Source organism: Gloeophyllum trabeum (genome assembly GCF_000344685.1).
Source record: "Gloeophyllum trabeum ATCC 11539 unplaced genomic scaffold GLOTRscaffold_00005, whole genome shotgun sequence".
Classification (NCBI taxonomy): Eukaryota; Fungi; Basidiomycota; class Agaricomycetes; order Gloeophyllales; family Gloeophyllaceae; genus Gloeophyllum; species Gloeophyllum trabeum.
The window spans coordinates 1,263,970-1,280,795 of NW_006920414.1; the positions used below are offsets into that span (position 1 = coordinate 1,263,970).

The 16,826-nt window shown below is 54.4% G+C and overlaps 8 protein-coding genes across 8 annotated transcripts; 4 read left to right on the forward strand and 4 right to left on the reverse strand.

Annotated features, from left to right (window-relative positions):
- Nucleotides 1-185: 185 nt before the first annotated feature.
- On the forward strand, nt 186-3,267 carry GLOTRDRAFT_138168 (uncharacterized protein; the record flags this gene model as incomplete). Its single annotated transcript, XM_007866981.1, has 3 exons — nt 186-848; nt 906-1,039; nt 1,110-3,267. The coding sequence occupies 3 exons, from the start codon at nt 186-188 to the stop codon at nt 3,265-3,267; spliced, it is 2,955 nt and encodes a 984-aa protein (XP_007865172.1).
- Nucleotides 3,268-3,433: 166 nt separating this feature from the next.
- GLOTRDRAFT_39437 (zf-UBP-domain-containing protein) lies at nt 3,434-5,185 on the reverse strand (the record flags this gene model as incomplete). Its single annotated transcript, XM_007866582.1, has 4 exons — nt 3,434-4,418; nt 4,475-4,695; nt 4,748-4,853; nt 4,908-5,185. Coding segments are annotated over 4 exons (1,590 nt in total), but the record flags the coding sequence as incomplete, so codon positions are not given.
- A 467-nt stretch (nt 5,186-5,652) lies between these two features.
- GLOTRDRAFT_39733 (uncharacterized protein) lies at nt 5,653-6,601 on the forward strand (the record flags this gene model as incomplete). The annotated part of the gene is made up of 4 exons (XM_007866600.1): nt 5,653-5,921; nt 5,972-5,996; nt 6,051-6,188; nt 6,239-6,601. 4 exons carry the CDS (start codon nt 5,653-5,655, stop codon nt 6,599-6,601), a joined length of 795 nt encoding a protein of 264 aa, XP_007864791.1.
- A 116-nt stretch (nt 6,602-6,717) lies between these two features.
- Nucleotides 6,718-8,680, reverse strand: GLOTRDRAFT_138171 (WD40 repeat-like protein; the record flags this gene model as incomplete). Its single annotated transcript, XM_007866982.1, has 7 exons — nt 8,408-8,680; nt 8,233-8,346; nt 8,034-8,167; nt 7,835-7,982; nt 7,510-7,775; nt 7,083-7,428; nt 6,718-7,017 (listed from the first exon to the last, which is right to left on the reverse strand). Exons 1-7 carry the CDS (start codon nt 8,636-8,638, stop codon nt 6,718-6,720), a joined length of 1,539 nt encoding a protein of 512 aa, XP_007865173.1. The 5' UTR covers nt 8,639-8,680.
- A 223-nt stretch (nt 8,681-8,903) lies between these two features.
- On the forward strand, nt 8,904-10,674 carry GLOTRDRAFT_128386 (uncharacterized protein; the record flags this gene model as incomplete). Its single annotated transcript, XM_007867263.1, has 6 exons — nt 8,904-8,964; nt 9,017-9,165; nt 9,217-9,753; nt 9,810-10,359; nt 10,415-10,511; nt 10,578-10,674. The coding sequence occupies 6 exons, from the start codon at nt 8,904-8,906 to the stop codon at nt 10,672-10,674; spliced, it is 1,491 nt and encodes a 496-aa protein (XP_007865454.1).
- A 376-nt stretch (nt 10,675-11,050) lies between these two features.
- Nucleotides 11,051-11,718, reverse strand: GLOTRDRAFT_40336 (uncharacterized protein; the record flags this gene model as incomplete). The annotated part of the gene is made up of 4 exons (XM_007866640.1): nt 11,051-11,145; nt 11,196-11,360; nt 11,418-11,519; nt 11,574-11,718. The coding sequence occupies 4 exons, from the start codon at nt 11,716-11,718 to the stop codon at nt 11,051-11,053; spliced, it is 507 nt and encodes a 168-aa protein (XP_007864831.1).
- Nucleotides 11,719-11,923: 205 nt separating this feature from the next.
- On the forward strand, nt 11,924-14,789 carry GLOTRDRAFT_120932 (uncharacterized protein; the record flags this gene model as incomplete). The annotated part of the gene is made up of 5 exons (XM_007866983.1): nt 11,924-12,007; nt 12,061-12,297; nt 12,351-12,696; nt 12,749-13,617; nt 13,668-14,789. 5 exons carry the CDS (start codon nt 11,924-11,926, stop codon nt 14,787-14,789), a joined length of 2,658 nt encoding a protein of 885 aa, XP_007865174.1.
- On the reverse strand, nt 14,673-16,712 carry GLOTRDRAFT_59698 (Pkinase-domain-containing protein). The gene is made up of 9 exons (XM_007866984.1): nt 16,619-16,712; nt 16,513-16,559; nt 16,410-16,459; nt 16,221-16,354; nt 15,983-16,162; nt 15,815-15,933; nt 15,578-15,764; nt 15,375-15,524; nt 14,673-15,315 (listed from the first exon to the last, which is right to left on the reverse strand). Exons 2-9 carry the CDS (start codon nt 16,554-16,556, stop codon nt 15,067-15,069), a joined length of 1,113 nt encoding a protein of 370 aa, XP_007865175.1. The 5' UTR covers nt 16,557-16,559; nt 16,619-16,712; the 3' UTR covers nt 14,673-15,066.
- Between the last annotated feature and the right edge of the window lie 114 nt (nt 16,713-16,826).

Here is a 16,826-nt window from a genome sequence, read left to right on the forward strand (position 1 = left end):
TGTCTGTCTACTACCACGCGAGCGAATACTTACATCACGCCGGCAATGGTCCGGCATCTGCGCTAGATGCAAAGTCCTGCAACCGCGTCGGAGTCCTTACCGCCACCGTATTTCTTCTGTCGCTGGTCCCTCTGTCGCGGAGGGCCCTGTAATGCACCTGCGGTGACGCGCGCCAGGCTCTACATATGGAAGATCCATGGGGAAACGCCTGGGGTGAGCCTAGCAAGCCCGCCGCTCTGTACGGAGCTTCCACCGTAAGCCAGCCTGCCTGGACCGCACCTGCAACCGTCTCGGTAGGTCATGATGACTCTGAAGCCGACTTAGCAACGCCTTCTTGGTCTACTGGAGACGACATAAAATGGGCAGAACCGTCGGCCGCGCAGCCCTCCTTGTGGACTCAGGCAGAGGACGTCCTGGCTTGGGGCTCTAATCCCTACGCGGATATTCCTATAGCGTCTACTAGCACACCGGAACTTAACTTACCGCCACCAGAGGTGGTAGAAGATGACAGGACATCGTCTACATCTCACGATTCGTCCCCCTCTACACCGGTGCAGATTTTTCGCACCGAATCCCCGAGCTCCGCTGCTCTGTCATCGCCTAAGTCTCCAGTTGCCGGTCAGCAACCTTCTCCCCCTGCTACACCTGACGTGTACGGCACTTTTGAGACAGGACTTGCCGCTGAGCCCGATGAAGTCGATCCGTGGTCGCCTGCTGTGGCTACCTTTGACGCGGAGCAATCTGCGTGGTCAAGCGCGGAAGCAGATACGCGAGAAGAGGTCGAAGCGAAAGCCGTCGATGAGTGGGAGGCAGCGAAACGAGAGAAGGAGGAACGTGAAAAGAGGGTGGTAAGTTACTGGACTCTGTGGTGTGAATACTGCAATTGTTCACGAGAAGACACCTAGCCTTCCGAAGTAGTTGCAAGCATCCTGAAAGAATGTGAGGAACTCGTTAAGGAGGTGGGCCCGGATGACAGCGTCCTGGCGCAGGGTGAGAGTAACGATGATTGGCGCAGCGGCTTAGATAGTGTACCAGGTCTGTGAGTGCGCTACCCAGACATCCTTAACCATGCATATACTCAGATGCCTATTCCCATATGCATTGATTAGTGGAGACTTCATGAACCGCCTTCTACCCGACACACCCCCTCCATTCGTGCCGTTCAAAAATTCGGCCACAGCGAAGGAGATGGTTAATGCCGTACGTACCACGAGGAACACAGTGCCAGCACAGATGAGTCCAATGTCCTACTTTGCCTCCTCCTCGAAGGCGTCAATGGCTTGGGAAGCCACCATCAAGTTGAAGGCAAGCCCTGCTCCTGACTCGGACATCCCTGCCGGATGGAAAGTGTTAGAGAAGCGGGCGTCGTTAACGCAACCTGTAGCCACAGAGGAGAAACCCAAGAGGGGCGGTTTATTATCTTTCCTGAGCCGACGAAGCTCGACCCAGCCAGCTCTCTCTGAGAGTAAACCGTCGCGGCCGTCCACTCCTGTGTCAGAACCCAGGACTTCGTCTGCGGCCAGCGATTCGAGGCGGAGCGGGGATGAAGCCAAACCTGACAGCGGTGCTGCGCCGACTAAAGCCACGTCTCCGGTCACCTCTCAACTTACATCTTCATCCACACCTGCCTCGGTCTCGCCAGTGGTAGCAGTGACGCCGGCTACCACAATCTCTCCGGCATCTCCGCAGGAACCGGTACTACCAGTAGTTCCGGATTCTCCAACTGCAGCTCCGTCTGCAGTGTCGCGCTTTTTCAACCGCTTCTCTCGCTCGAAGAGCTCCAGCCCTCGAAACTCCATGGCACTCTCCTCGGACGATATCGACTTCCTATCCGACCTCGTACCCAGCGCAAGCGACGACACCGAAGAAGACGACCCCCAGCTCAAGGCACTGTCTAGAATGCTCCAGTCGAAACCTCTGGAGGTTTCGGACAAGCTGCCTCCACCGCTTGCTCCTCCGCCCAAGCCTGCGAGTCGACCGGCCAGTGTGATGTCCATGAACAGTCCGCCGTTGGTTGGAGGCCCAAGCCGCCCACCATCTCTTGGTTCAAGGCAGCCAAGCCGGGTTTCTTTTGAAGGACTCGATCCCATTGTTCCGACAAGGACTCCTACGCCTCCAGCGGCATCTACAGGGCAGGCGACAGTCAGGGCCACAAGCCCACTGGCATCATCTTCAATTAGTCCTGGGTTCGAGGCTCTTGACGCGGCCTTCAGTATGCCATCTCCACCTGCCAATTCATTCCCGCCTGCTCCCCAGAGCGTCCCAATCAGATCGAGTGCATCTGCAATCCCCGCGCTGGCACCTCCACCTGCCCCGTCGAAACCGCTCATGCCGGCTGTGAAGTTATCAAGCGCGGCGTCGCATGTGTCGCCTCCGACAGACGGTAACCTGTTCGCCCTGCCTCCCCCTCCTTCGTCACGGTCGCACACGCCAGCCTTGGCCGCAGTCACGAAACCGTCAGCGCTACCCCCGGATCCATTCGACGACGACGAATTCGCTGACTTCCAGGGACCCTCTGTGCCTCAGTCCTCCCTGCCCATCACGTCGGGGTCATTTTACGATTCCAGCTTCTCGTCTGCGTCGGAGAACCAGCTCTATTCCACTCCTGAACGACCGTTACGACCCTCTCAATCTGTATCACAAACTAGTTTCGATGACTTTGATGATTTTATTTCGTCCCCGATACGCACCCCATCACCCCCACCCCCGCCAGCAAAGCCCTCCATTCCACCATCCTCCTCTTCAAGGGGCATGACGGCGTCGAAATCTTCCCCTCATGTTCGCAAGCCCTCGGCAGCTGATCACCTCGCCACACTTAATCTAGTTGAAAGGGCTGCTGCCCGGGCCGGCCAGTGGCCAGCTCCCCCGTCCCCGCTACCCGAGGCGTTGCCCCCACCCCCACCGCCGCGAAATGATACGATCAGGCCTTCCTCTAGTTTGAATGTCCTGGATGATGATGACCTTCCTCTGAGACCTGCAAAGGGCGGCGGCTCCCTTACAGCGTCGACGTCGTCTCCGATAGGAATAGGACTCATCCCGCCGCCGCCGATGTCGTCTAGCCTCTTGAGACCGATATCTCCTCCCTCGGGGACAAGCCGACCGACGCCTGCACCTGTTGGATCTCTGCTGGACTTGTCGTCGTTTGATTCTTCTCCAGCGGTGTCTACCCCTACGATGCCAGTCCTTACCCCGAGCACCGTTCAGACGACGGGGAACCAGAAGGGCGGACTGTCTGCGCAAGATTTATCATTCTTTGAGGGCTTATGAGAAGCACACTGTCGTACCGCATTTGCATCCCACATTGTATACATATTCATTCGCACATTCTGCATTTCTGATTACAAGAAGTAACAGTAAGTTTACAGGTACAGGGAGTCGAAGCAGGCTCGAACAAGTAGTTATAGGTAGGTCGACCGGTCCACCAATCCCCTTGTCAAACCTTCCGAGATTTCTTCTTCTTCCCCGGTGCTCGTGGTGATGGCGGCGGTACCTCCAACGACCCTCCTGCAGCTTCTGCCTCCACACCGCCGCCTTGCTCAATTTTTGTTCGAGCTTCCAGGAAGAACATCACATCTCTCAGCTGATCCTCCAGCTCACTGATCCTTGATCCAAAGTTTTCCTTCTCTCTATCAGCCTGATCAACCCGCTCTTTCATCTTCTCCAAATTCTTCAACAGCCCTTCGCTGACAGCCCTTTCCTCTTTTAACTCCTTCTCCAACCGCCTGGCCAAGTCCGTGGCCTTCTCGGCCCTTTTCTCAGCCCTTGCCTTATCCTTCTCCAGCGCGGCTACTATTTCTTCTTCCTCCTGTCTTCTCCGCTCGATCTCCTCTCTTGAACTGGCCCGCTCCCGCTCGACCTCCATTCTCATCCTCTCCACTAACGTTTTGAGCTCATCCACCTGAGTCTTCAACTCTGAAGTCTGCTCCTCATAGAATACCCTTTGCGAGTCCAACTGAGATGTCAAAAGGTACGAATATTCGATCCCGATCGCCTCTATCTTCTCTGCCGTCAGTGCGTCCGACGGGCCAGGCCCTAGCCCACTAGTGTTCGCATTACTTCCGCCAACAGATGATGCAGCGGATGGTAACTCGACTAGTTTCCCGTCCGCCTTGTTCTGAATGAGGCGGTGTACATACCCGTCTCCTGCGTAGTCCCATACCCGCTGAGTCTCGAGCTCTAGTGCATACAGATGGGTGGTCCTCTGATAGTGTGCGTGGGCATGGGCACGACCGTACCGCCCGCAGCCGATGTTGCCGCATATCAGACAGATCCATAAGTTCGTTGTCGATGAGCAGTCAGCGCATCTCGAGAGACCGGGCGTGGAGGGAGACGTGAAAGGGATAGGGACAGAGGAACGATTACTTGATGAAGGAGGGTGTGAGGAAAGCAGTGTCTGTGAATATCTGCAAACGGGGCACCTGTTCACGATGTATCAGCTAAGGTGCAAACAAAGGTAGCACAGACGGAAACATACCGACTGTCACCCCATTGGCTCAAACATCTGCAATGGAAAGTATGTGAACAGGGCACAGTGACGAGGCCTGTTACGGCTGAGTCCATCCGCTCGAGGCACACCGGGCACGTAGGTAGCTCGTAGGCACCCTCGGGGACGCTAAGGCGAGATATGGCTAGCGAGATCTGGTCATCCGGCTCAATGGCGACGGAGAGTACATGCACGACGTGACAGATCTCAGGCTGCAGTAAATCGTGAGCAGGCGACTACTCGCAAGAAATCGTGTTCACGTACGTCCATTGAGTTGAACGGTTTGCCATTGTAAGCCTCGGCGAACTCGGCTGCATCTTCAGCTTTTCGGAACTTGATCAGGACGATGGAGCGGTTCGGTGCTGAATCCCTATAGTACTGTCAACTTTTGTAAAGTGGGTTACAAGGAAAGCATGTACTGCACCTAATCATTCGCAGATGAGCCATACCATCGGCTGCCGGAGCGACGAACGCGAGGAAATCGGACGGTGTCATCCAAGAGGGTACTGCGAGGACGCCCATCATGACACCGTCGGAATCTATGTGCTGCAGTGCTGAGTCATCTCTCGCTGCTGAGGACGAAGAGGATCTTTCAGGGTCGTCATTGATAGGTGCAGCATCGGAAGGTTGACGGAAAACATGTACCACTCCTTCAGGAAGATTTGTAGACCCTGTTTTTGTACGCGCATGGGGAATAAAGCTTGCGACAGTAGCGCCCCCTGAAAGGGAGCATAAGGTGCATGACGCTTAAAAGCCAGTTCGAGACGCACCCCTGGCCCGCAGCTCTTTGTCTTTCCCTGTCAAAGCTGCTTTGCTCATCTCTTCAAAGTCGACCCAATCGAGACGTATAGGTCCGAATCTATAATCTTTGTGTTTTGGATTGAACAGAGCGTTCTGGCGCGCGGTCGACTTCGGTGTCTGCGCAGGCAGATGTTGGAATATCGACGTCGGGAAAAAGGTGTCTGACTTCTGAGGCTGAGAGGTGGATATGTTTGCTTTCGGACGGAGAACAATGCGGATGTGGTAGCCCTTCATGATATTTCTGGCGCAGGCATGTCGCGGTGCAGAAGCAAGGAGCAATATAAGGCAATATACCGGTCGAGTTGCCGCCGGCAGTTATACAGCTGTTGAAAGAGATCACTTCACGAGATCTATTAGACGGCCTTGATATGCTTTCGCGGACGTTCGCCTCGAATGCGCGTTCTACCTTAGCGCGTCCACGCAAAGTTTCGCCTTATATCTCGCTGACCTCGCCGCTGACGCGATCGTCTATCGTGGCCATACGGAATGTCCTGGCTGAGAAGCAGTACCAATTCCCGGACACCTACTCAGAGCCGACTGCAGCAGTGCTTGTCCCTCTCTGCAATGTGGACAACAAGCCTGGAGTGCTCCTCGAAGTAAGAGGGAAGAATATGAGAAATCACTCAGGGGAGGTGAGGTACGCGTCATAAGCAACACGGTGAGTGTTCGCTGAGACCAGCTCGCCAGCTTTCCGGGTGGGAGGGTAGACAAAGTACGTCCCTTGCTTATGATGATGTAGCGTTGTTGTACTCACCGTACTACCTAGACCGACGCTTCTCGTGAAGCTGCTGCCTTGCGCGAAACCGAAGAGGAATTGGGCATCCATCCAGAACAAGTCGAGATCCTGGGAGGAATAGGACCACCCACCCTTTCTCTACGTGCACTCCGGGTGTGGCCGTACGTCGTAAGCATCAACGTTTGCTCAAGGGAGACATCATGTCAATATTTTGATAGGGTTTCATTCACTCTTCAATCAAAAGCCGTTTCCAGCCTCTCGCGGACACCGATCCGCTCCCCTCCATATCTCTATCGCACCTGAAGGCCTCCGCACCCGAAGTCGCCCATATATTCCACCTCCCGTTTGCCGAAATCGCTAACCCCGACCGCCTCCGTGTGCACGCATTCCGACGAAACTTGGGTGAACGGCCGTATTGGGCCATCACCGTCTCGGATTTTGTCCCCGAAGCTGTTAAATGGGCGAGTGACCCGGAACAGAGGGACGAGATCGGCGGAGGCCAAGGTGGCAGACTGGAGGTATGGGGGTTGACAGGGTGGTACATGACACTTTTGATGAGAATGTTGAAGGTGTATGAGTAGCATCGCTAGAAAAGACCTCGGACAAGCGGACCATTATATGATTAGCTGTAGAATGCATATACTTTCCTATGCTCCCCATATCCCCGTAGACTGTGTACCCGTCAAACCGACCATGCTCAAGTGCGGCCTCTCTTGCGCTTTGGCTCCTCCGACGCATCCGCGTCCCCACCCCCTTTCCCTTCCTTAATAACCTTCTTGACCACCGTCTCCCACATGACGTCGTTCACATTTTTTGCTTTCCCAAGCTGATCCCTTAGCTTCTGCACCTCCGTCTCAAGCTCTGCGACGCGCGACTGTAACGAGACGGCACCGACGCCGTTGGCACCACTCGCAGCAGGCACCATCTGTTGCGTAAAATATGCATGGTCCCGGAATAACTCGTCTTCGGGGTATTCTGCTGGGTCAATATAGGGAACCTGGATTCGTGAAAAAGCAGTCAGTCATCTCAAGGCAATACATGTAGCATGAAACATCCTCTCACATCGCCCTGTACTGGGAGGATTATCCCAACCTCCCGAGCTTCCCTCTTCCTCGGATCCCTCGTCCGATCGAACGGCACAACAGACCTCAGGCTGATCACCTCGCCCTGCCCTGCCGCGCCGCTCACGCCAACGCCGCTACTCAAGCCAAGCTGGATGTTGACATGCCCGACCAGGTCGGGCGGCCGTATCATCGTGCTCAGGTGGGTGATGGCGAGGCCCTTGTGGGTATTTATGGAGCGTAGGGGTTGATGCGAGGGGATGTCGTATGTTTGGATCGTGCCGAGGGAGGTACCGACGACGAGGAGACTCGACGTGAGGGAGATGCAGAGGGCGGTTATTGGTTGGCTTGTGTGAAGGCAGGGTTAGGGTTAACAGCATTCTTACTTTGAAAACGGGGGAAAGTGGACTCGAGGAACATAGACTCACTCGACCTGTATGGACATCTTCTTAGGCGCGCTGCCGTCATCGTCGCCTATCCTTACTATGTCTGTCGCACCTCCGCCGCCGATCGCTTCGACAATGGCGTTCTTCCCTGCCCTCGTCTGCTTGAATAGGTTCATTTGATAGATGGTCCCGTCGTCACCCGATGATGCGGCAAAGAAAACCCTCTCGGTGGGCTCCCAAGCAAGATGAGATATGGGTTGGGGGAAATGGAATGTTGTGAGGAGTGTCCGAGCACCCAAGTCCCAAAGCTAAGATAGAGGACGATTACGATGAAGAGGCAATTCTACTTGTACTGGAAGGCGCGCACCTTCACAGTATGGTCGACTGAGCTGGTGAGTATCCGAGATGTTGGGAACGGTCCAACTCCGCAGACAAGATCGGTGACGGGCAGTGTGTGGTCGGTGAATGTGCAATAAGATACCGGCAGTTCATTTTGCAAGTTATCATCTAGCAGCCTTAACATGAATTGCACCCACAACGGGAATCTACGACTTGGCGTTGCTTACCTGGATACTTCCCATACGCTCACTCCCGAGTCTTCACTCCCCGAGACGAGTGCCGCTCCGTCTGGGGTGAAACGAAGGACATTAACTTGGCGATAGTGGGCATCCCATGCATTATATAGTATCCCGGATGATATCTACTGTCGGATGTCGTCGCCCGTGAGTCAAAGGTACCCGACCACAAGTAGCAGCGGAGACTCGCCTCCCAGATGTATATCCGTCCCTGGGCTGTCCCACCAGCAAAGAACTGTCCCCTATGATCACTCGCACAGCATGTCAACTTCTCTGGCAAAACTATCTTTAGAGCGAGTTGGTCCTGCAAACCAGCATAGTTTCAGTAACCACGCGTTTGACTCTGCGAAAGCCAGATATCATACTTTCTGGAAGTTATAGACGTTGAGGAGAGACTTTTCATGTTGCGCGGCAAACATAACACCGCCTAGTCCATCCCGAGACTCAGTGACAGCAAGACATCGTGAAGAGGTGTTGGTCTGCTTGAAGGAGGCCAAGGTGGAACCTGACTGGATATCATGCACGGCTATTAACCCAGGCCCTGCATTGGAAGTCGACGTTGACGCTGCACATAAGATGACTTCGTGTAGTTTCATCTTGGTCCCGGTTCTGTGATCAGAAACACCCCTTGAGCAGTTAGGCCCTGAAAAAGCAGGTAGCGGAGATCTTGCAAGGGATCTTGACATGGCACGTGGCAGACAATATCGCTGACGTAACAGAGTCTGCCTCATTGGGACGCTGTGGCGTCGGCTGGGCCTCTGCCCGGTCATGAAGGTTCTTGAGCTTTCCAGGCAGCTGTGCATGCCTGTATTTCCCGCTGCTCCGCGCGTCAAGCGTCTTCATTGACCCTTGCATCCGCTCATGGCTGAGACGAACCTTTACGAGACTTTGGGCGTCGCGAAAGACGCGTCGCCGGATGAAAGTGCGTTGCTTTGTGATCATTGTAGTCCGGGATTATTGACCTGAATGTCCAGTCAGGAGAGCTTACAAGAAGAGAGCCTTGCAGACTCATCCCGACAAGTTAGGTCCCAACATTACACAGAAGGAGAGGGAGGCGGCGGAGGAACAGTTCCGCAAAGTCAACCATGCATACGAGGTTCTGAACGATACCGAGAACCGGAAGGTATGTGCCTCTACAATTGCCACTAAACGCGCTGTATCTAATGCAGAGCAGATTTACGATCTCTATGGCAGATGGCCTCCGCCAGATGCCGTCCCCGAGCCCAGGCCAAGTGCGGGCAACCGCCAGGCCGACCCTTTCAACACTTTCAACACCCGCTTCCACGATCCATTCTTCGACTTCCCCGATCCATTCCGCGGTACTCGCCGCCACTTCGCCTTCACCGACCCCTTCGAGCTGTTCAACTCCATCTTTGGCGATTTGCATCGCGGACCATTGGGCGGCTCATTGTTCGATGACCCTTTCTTCGATGACTTCCCATCTCCGTTTGGTGGCGCTCGTCGGAACAGGGATCCTTTCGACAGTTTCGGCCGCGGCTCACTCATGTCGCCATTTGGCGGCCTCCTCGGTGGAAGCATGTTCTCGCCCTTCCAGCAAATCATGGATAGTCCCAACGCGAACGTGCGGAGTGCATCTTACAGTGCTATAGGCTACGACAACGGGCAGGAGCGCAGGTGGGTAAGCCAAAGTAGGATGACCAGAACAATCAACGGGGTCACCGAGAGTGTGTGGAAGAGGACCGATTCTGATGTAGGTTCACTCATCTGTGGCAATTATCCATGAACTGACGCAATCGTCATTAACAGGGCAACGAGCATGTTACGTTGACGTATCCTGACGGACGGCAACGGTACACTATCAACGGCGTCGAACAGCCGTCACCTCAGGACAATCGGTACCTCCAGGGAGCACCTCAAGAGTCCCGTGCCGACCGTTACCTGCCTGCTTCGACACAGCGGAATGTCGAAGGCCCCGTCGTACCCCCTCCGTTCAGTGCCAATAATGCGTACCAGCCAGAGCCGAAGCGCCCAAGGCCAGAGTATGCGTACGAGAAAGAGCCCCGTCGCTCATCATCCGTGCACTCTTCTCACTCGAATGCTCCCTCTCGCCACTCTCATCATTCCCACCATTCCCATCACTCGCAAACTCCCTACTATCCTGCGAGCCGCCCTCGGGGTGGTTACCCAGAATCCCACCGAGACTCGATGCCTGATGCGGTGGGACCGCACGAGCCCGTTATCCCTGACCAGAGGTACTCAGTGCCTATCCAGGACCAGCCTCCTCTGTCTCACTACGCGACCCCTCCGCCTACCAACAACTATGCTCCGCCGCCGTCTCAGGCGCAGTACAACCAAGGTAAGTTGCACACTTGGTATCTGCATAGCACAACTACCCATACGCGTCGTTTCAGCGCCGCCGCCAAGCAATTACTACAACCGTCCCCGCGAACCCGTGAGGGACTACCACGACGAGAGCTCCCAGCACAAGAGGCACTGGTGGAAATGGTGGTAAGTGCTATAAGTCTTCGAGCTGCGGAGTTACTGATCCCTCACACATAGAATCGATGATGCCAGGACGGATGCGGGGTCACGTCTGAGCAAACTCTTCAAGAGGCATCATCATGAACATAGTCGTCATGAAACTACGAAGACTCATTTCACGAGGATCTGAGCCTGGCTTTGGGTGGAAATGCGTTATCATATTGTATATTCAAATGCACTGTCTCTGCTCTCTTTGATATGCATACCAGCACTGTATGACAAAAGCTTTCATTCTGATTGTAGGTTTGTTTCTGCAGTAGTACCTTTCGCTCTCAGATGCTATCGTTGTCCTCCTGAGCAATGCCCGGGGTTGTAGAATACTTCTCATTAAGTATGTTGTACATACCGGTCTTAGGCACTAGGTAGCAAATCGAAAACGTATATTGCACGGTAACGACGTTCGATGCAATCTACGCGGGTACGGAGAGATTCGTGCCAAGGTGTGTATGGCGGAGGCGAGGCATGTCCGTCTAGCGTGTAGCATTACCTTACAAGACTTAAGGTACCTAACTGGACTCCTCGGAGGATGATTGGGACTTGTACTTGTTGGGGTCAGTGCCGTGATGAGGGTGGTTCACAAGGTTGAACCAAGGGAAGGCAGCTGGGAGTATAATTAGTTGGCGAGTAAGAATCACAACAGATGTTACGTACCGAACTTCAGTTGAGAGAAGACCGAATTCGAGTATGCAGCATTCTGCACCCATTCTGGCTGGTGAGATTCTCCGTACAAAGGCTTGCCTTCCCTAGCACGCTGGCTGAGTTCAGCGAAGTCCAACTCCTGCTCCCGCTTGTTCTCTGTCCAGCCCCAGAAACGAACTAATACAACAAGTATTCTATGAGTTTAGTGAGACCAGAAGCCCATGACATACTCACAACTTGATCGCTGATACGCTAATAGGAAACCACCAAGGAAACCAGCTACGCCACCCACACGCAGCGCTGTGCCTCTAGCAGACTTCAATGGGTCTGCTACATCTGTAGCAACGTCAGCCTCGGCTCAGACATGCTCAAGTGATCGTACCGGCGCACCCCAAAGGTATAACGCTCCGGGGAAGCCAGCGGTCATGGCGCCCCAGGCAGCGAAGTCGGAAGGACGCATGTAACGTATGACACGCCCTGCGTGCGGGTCCGCATCGATGAGCGGGAAGGGCGTCTCCACGACCTTCTGAGGCATAGTGAATGTTGTCCCGAGCGCGGAGGCCAACGCGGGAAACAGCGAGCACGTCTGTTTAGGGCAGGTTGCGCATAGGCCTGCCCTAAGCCTGTGGCGCACTGGCCTCTGCAACGGTCAACTTGTGGCCACAACAATCCTCGTGTCTCAGCTACGGCGCCCATAAGACGCGTGCCGCGAAGCCGTTTCTGTTCCTTCAACTACAACTATGAGCGCGGTACGGAATAACAGGCGTAGCATTCTCCGAAACGACAGATCGTCGCCCTATGCGCGGCCTCACGCGAAGAAATCGGTGACGCCCGTCAATTCCATGTGGTATGAGCTACTGCTGACTTTCCGCCACAGGCTTGGAGTATCTCGGGTCTCTTAAGTTATCTCAACCCCCTGCGCACTTTTACGCGGGAATCAGAGGAGCCAGAGGACGAACCAGAGGATGCACCGATAGGTGAGCCAGAAGATGAAGTGGAGGATGCAGGAGGAGAGGAGGCAGGGGAAGACGAGGAAGCTCTGGCAGCGGAAGGCCCGTCCACGAGTATGGTTTCGCCTGATGCGCCTCAGAATACCGCGCCAGCCAGACAGAACGTAAGAGAGACCCGTCCATTCCTCGCGTCTCCACTATAACGCACACTTGGTAGCCTCCAACTATCACGCTCGACGCTCTTCCCAGACCTCCGCAACAGCCACGACGATTCGACTTCAGTCCCCGCCGTTCTTTTGCGCAACGGCCAGAACTGCAGGGAACGCCGCCCCAAGCAACATTGCACCGTAATTCAGTACCACCTCAGTTCGATTTCTCTCATATTGGTGCATCCTCGTCGTCAGCACCAGGGGCGATCGATGGTGCTGTACTCCCCGAATCTGACGGCCCGCCGAGTCCGAACAAAGCTAAAGTTATGCAGTATCTACAAGAGTCCAAAGGCCGGAAACTCAACCCTGTTGAGATCGCTGGCCTTGTATCGCTGTTGAAGGAAGAAACTTCAGGTATGTCACATTCGTATCTCAAATCAAGGAAAATCTTCTGAACGAGCTGTAGATGACACTGAGCCGGAGCCCTTCCGGTTTCAAAGTCGAAGCCCGTCTCGAGCGACGAGCGTTCCTTTGCCAAATGGCACTACGCCCTCAACATCCAGGCAAGGGCGAATGCTTAGCAAGAATCCTAACGGCGTCTACAAGTGGCAGGGAGCCGGTAGTGCTCGACCACGACAACGGTATCATTCACCTGGTTTCGGGCAGCCGCGCTCATCTTCGTCCAGAATTAAGTTATCACCTCCGAGGATGCTCACAACAGATACTAAGAGGCGTCGTGTTGGCTCAGAAGCGGAGACCTCTTCAGCGCAACCTGTTACCACCTCTCCGACAACTGCTGCCCCCCGCCAGGGTTCATCACAACCCACGTCACATAACCAGAATCCTTCGCCACCCAGCAACGGTATAACTCCGGGTATTAATGGGACGTCCGCAGAACCTAACATGAATGGCACGAGTTCTCTGCCACGCATCCATGCATCGTCTGGTGTCTCTCATAAGCCTTCTACTCCCGTGAGACCGTCACCTTTGCGCCAGGCGTGGAGTGGGGAAGACCCTCCGTCACCCCCGGCGCCACCTGCGAGAGGACAGACGAGGGCTGCTGCTTTTATGCAAGAGTTGGTTCGTGAAAATACAGCTCCCAAAAAGCCCGACATCGCCAATCCCTATCAGCAAATGATGCCTTCACCCATGCGGCGCATCAAGAGGTCTACCATACCCGCCCGGAAGACCAGGTCTGCGGCAGCCAAGGAGCGGGAGGAAAAAGAGAAGGAGAAGCAGCAAGAGAGGGAGAAAGAGGCAGAGACACAGAAACAGAAACAAGCACAGGTAAAGAAGCTGTCCGCGCAGTCCATTATTGAAGCAACAGTACCTAAGGTACGCGTGCCCCTTTTGTTACGCTTGCCAACAACTAATATTTTCGCCAGGGGAGCAAGCGTGCTCGGCCTCCTCCTGAGCTATTAGAGAAGTCCCCGTCGAAGACTCAGTCGAAGGAACCCGCACCATTCACTTCGGCAGCGGCGCCTTCCTCCCCTCGCAGGAGCCAACGCTTATTGAAGTCACCTTCACCGCCGCCTGCTGAAGCCAAGAAATCTGCTCCGACGGTCGAGGAAGTTCCCGATGATGAAGGTCCCGCAGCGAAGAAGCAGAGGAAAGAATCTGCTTCTCGCGAACCACCACGCGGCACGACCCAGGATCCAGAGATAGTGGAGATTGACGATGACGACGACCAAGAGACATCTGCCAAAGCATCCGGCCCGTCTTACACGCAGCCTTCTGAGGTTGTGGAGCCAGCCGAGTCGAGCCGCCGCCCCAGTCCTCCGAAGTCGAACCCTCCCACTACTGCTACTACCAGCAATCCTGTTGGCTTGAACGGCACCCGTGCTCCCCCGCTACGGTCGGCCTTTAGCATCAAGTCTACCGCGCCGAAAGCGCCTTCGAGATTACGATATAGTTACCACCCTGAGAGCGATGGGGAGAGCTCGGCGTCGTCCACCAATGGCAGCCCTCTGGCCGCGCCTACTTCACTACCTATGCCCACGACGTACGGCCCCGCTGCGCCTGCAGCCCCCGTGACTGGGTCGACTGTTACCCCCTCTGCCAGCCTGTCCGGTGCCACCAAGGCAGCTCCCCCAGTTGCCTCTAGTTCATCGCATATTGCAGGGCCTCGCCCTCAGGGTACTCTTCTGCCAGCATTCAGTCTTGCAGAGGAGGTCAAAAGTCCTAAGAGAGCTGCGATTGAGTTGAAAGTGGAGCTGCTGCCTGTGTTCACGTTCACCCTGTCACCGCCATCAGCGGTAACCCACTCGAAAGCCAAGGAGGATGCATTGGCTTTGCCAGAGTCCGCTCTACCAAACTACGATTTGACGACTCAGCCAGCAACCGCACCAGCAGGAGCGCCTGCGCCCGCCACTGGGTTCAATTGGGCCGCCGCGGGTGTCAAGGCACCTGCAGCTGCAAGCGGTGCAAAGTGGACATGTTCCACTTGCATGTGTGTTAGTCCAGCCACTGCAGAGAAGTGCGTCGTCTGCGAAGAGCCTCGGCCATGACCATGCCTAGGCGGCAGCAATACATTGCATATATCTCAAATGCTGGACAATCACCGTGTGGAATGTTGAGTTGCGTACACTTCCTCATTTTTTTCTCGTCGTTGCAATATCCGTCTGTTTTGCCATAATGTATTTTTTACTTCCCTACAATTTCGCCGCTAGTCTTACAACATCCAGATACTGTACATAACTGTCCGACTCTTGTCTAGTAGTTACAGGGCTCTGTCACGAATCAAGGATCCATCAAGCAGTTTGCTTGAACCCTTCTCTAGTCTGCCTACTGAGAGAAATCGAGCCGCCGGGCGTACGTTTCACGCCCGTCTTGGTTGCTGCTGACCGACGAGAGTTTCCGTTTTAGCCTGTTTGGTACGGGTGCTGGTGCCTTCACCGCCGGTCCTGGCGAGTCGAGGTCGACATTCCCGTCAACCTCTTCCAAAGTACGCGACGACGGCTGCGTGCTGATCTTTGGTAACTTCGAAGGATGGGTTGGATTAGGGAGGGCGAAGAAATACGGATGATGCAACGCCTAGTATATAGCGAATGGTCAGATGATGGTTAGGATCATTCATAAAGGATGGGACTGACGTCTCTGGCACTGATGCGCTTGCGGGGTTCGTAAATGAAGAACTTGCTCAGCAGGTTCAAGCAGTCGGCAGTAGCAGCCGTGAAAAGGTCCCTCATAGAAGATTTTGTGAACTGGCCTACGGGAACGTAATCGGGCAGTTTTGTGTGACCCTAATGCGCTCAGGTCAACAATCTGAGCCAGGAGTTCAGTGAAATATCCGTACCGGCCACTCTTCCTCTGTTGGAGTGCCGAGAGCCCGGAATATGGTCTTCAATTGATCCATATCACTCTCTCCAGGAAGATAGGGGGTACGAAGCATCAATTCGGCGAAAATGCACCCAACTGACCACATGTCGACAGCGGTGCTGTAGTACCGGCATCCGAAGAGGAGCTCAGGTGGTCGGTACCATCTGTACCACATGTTAGCGACGGCCTAGAAACCGAGTCGTTAAATCCACACCGGGTGATGACTTGACAAGTCATCTTGTAACCAGGATCGGCAAAGTCTCTTGCGAGACCGAAGTCGGCAATCTTTAGTTGTCCATCAGCAGCGATAAGCAAGTTGTTGGGTTTCAGATCCTGTGACCTAGGTTAGAGGGAGTCATTCTGCTACACCAGAGATGCGTACTCGATGGAGAATGAAGTTCCTATGGCAGAATTCGAGGCCGCGTAGGGTCATAGCGATCCAGCTTTTGATGTCCGCTGGAAGGAAGACGAGAGAGTGGTTTTTAATGATCATCTCTAGGTCAGTCTCTAACCATTCCAGGACCAGGTTAAGGTTGGTTTTGGAGGAGAAGACGTCTAGCAGCTAGTGACAAACAATGGTTAACTGCTTGGAAAATGAGAAGCAGGGGGAAAGCACTCACCGAAATAACATTTTGGTGTTCTAGTTCTCGCAGATACTTTACTTCACGGATGGCGGACATGTCCAGGCCATCCTTCATGGCTCCGACTTTGATCTTCTTTATGGCCACTTTCCGACCCGTCCCAACTTCCCGGCCTTGTAAGATCCGTCAGAGCATGCAACTACACATGTATTCAGTCGGCGTGCATACCTTGATACACCACGGCATATGTACCCTCGCCGACTTTCCTCTCCTTTGCCCTGTCTGTCATTGCATCACATGTCCTAACCTGTCAAAGATATGCCATGCGTACCATCGCTTCTGTCTCTCGAGATTGGCCTTTTCTACAGCATCCATCTTCTAGATTATGGGTGCACGTCAATCGCCTCAAGAGTCATAATTGGCTTCGAGTAACGCACGAGTATACGCCACTATGCGTGTAAGTCCGTCTTGCTGCAGTGATAGACGTCCAGTACTCAGTAGGCCGGACGAGCTTTGGAGTGCCAAATCGACGAAAGACTGTGGCAGCGATCGCCACTGGAGGCAACCGGCTACCGTGTTGTGGTCCAAGTTCCAAAATATATGAGCCTGTGGGCGCCTGTTTACACATGTTATGATCTAAAGCTC

Coding starts and splice junctions, on each gene's coding strand:
- GLOTRDRAFT_59698 (XM_007866984.1), bottom strand. CDS start 16,556: ATGGATGCTGTAGAAAAGGCCAATCTCGAGAGACAGAAGCGATG. Junction 16,460..16,512: donor CTCGAGAGACAGAAGCGATG/GTACGCATGGCA, acceptor AATGACAGACAG/GGCAAAGGAGAGGAAAGTCG. Junction 16,163..16,220: donor AACACCAAAATGTTATTTCG/GTGAGTGCTTTC, acceptor GTTTGTCACTAG/CTGCTAGACGTCTTCTCCTC.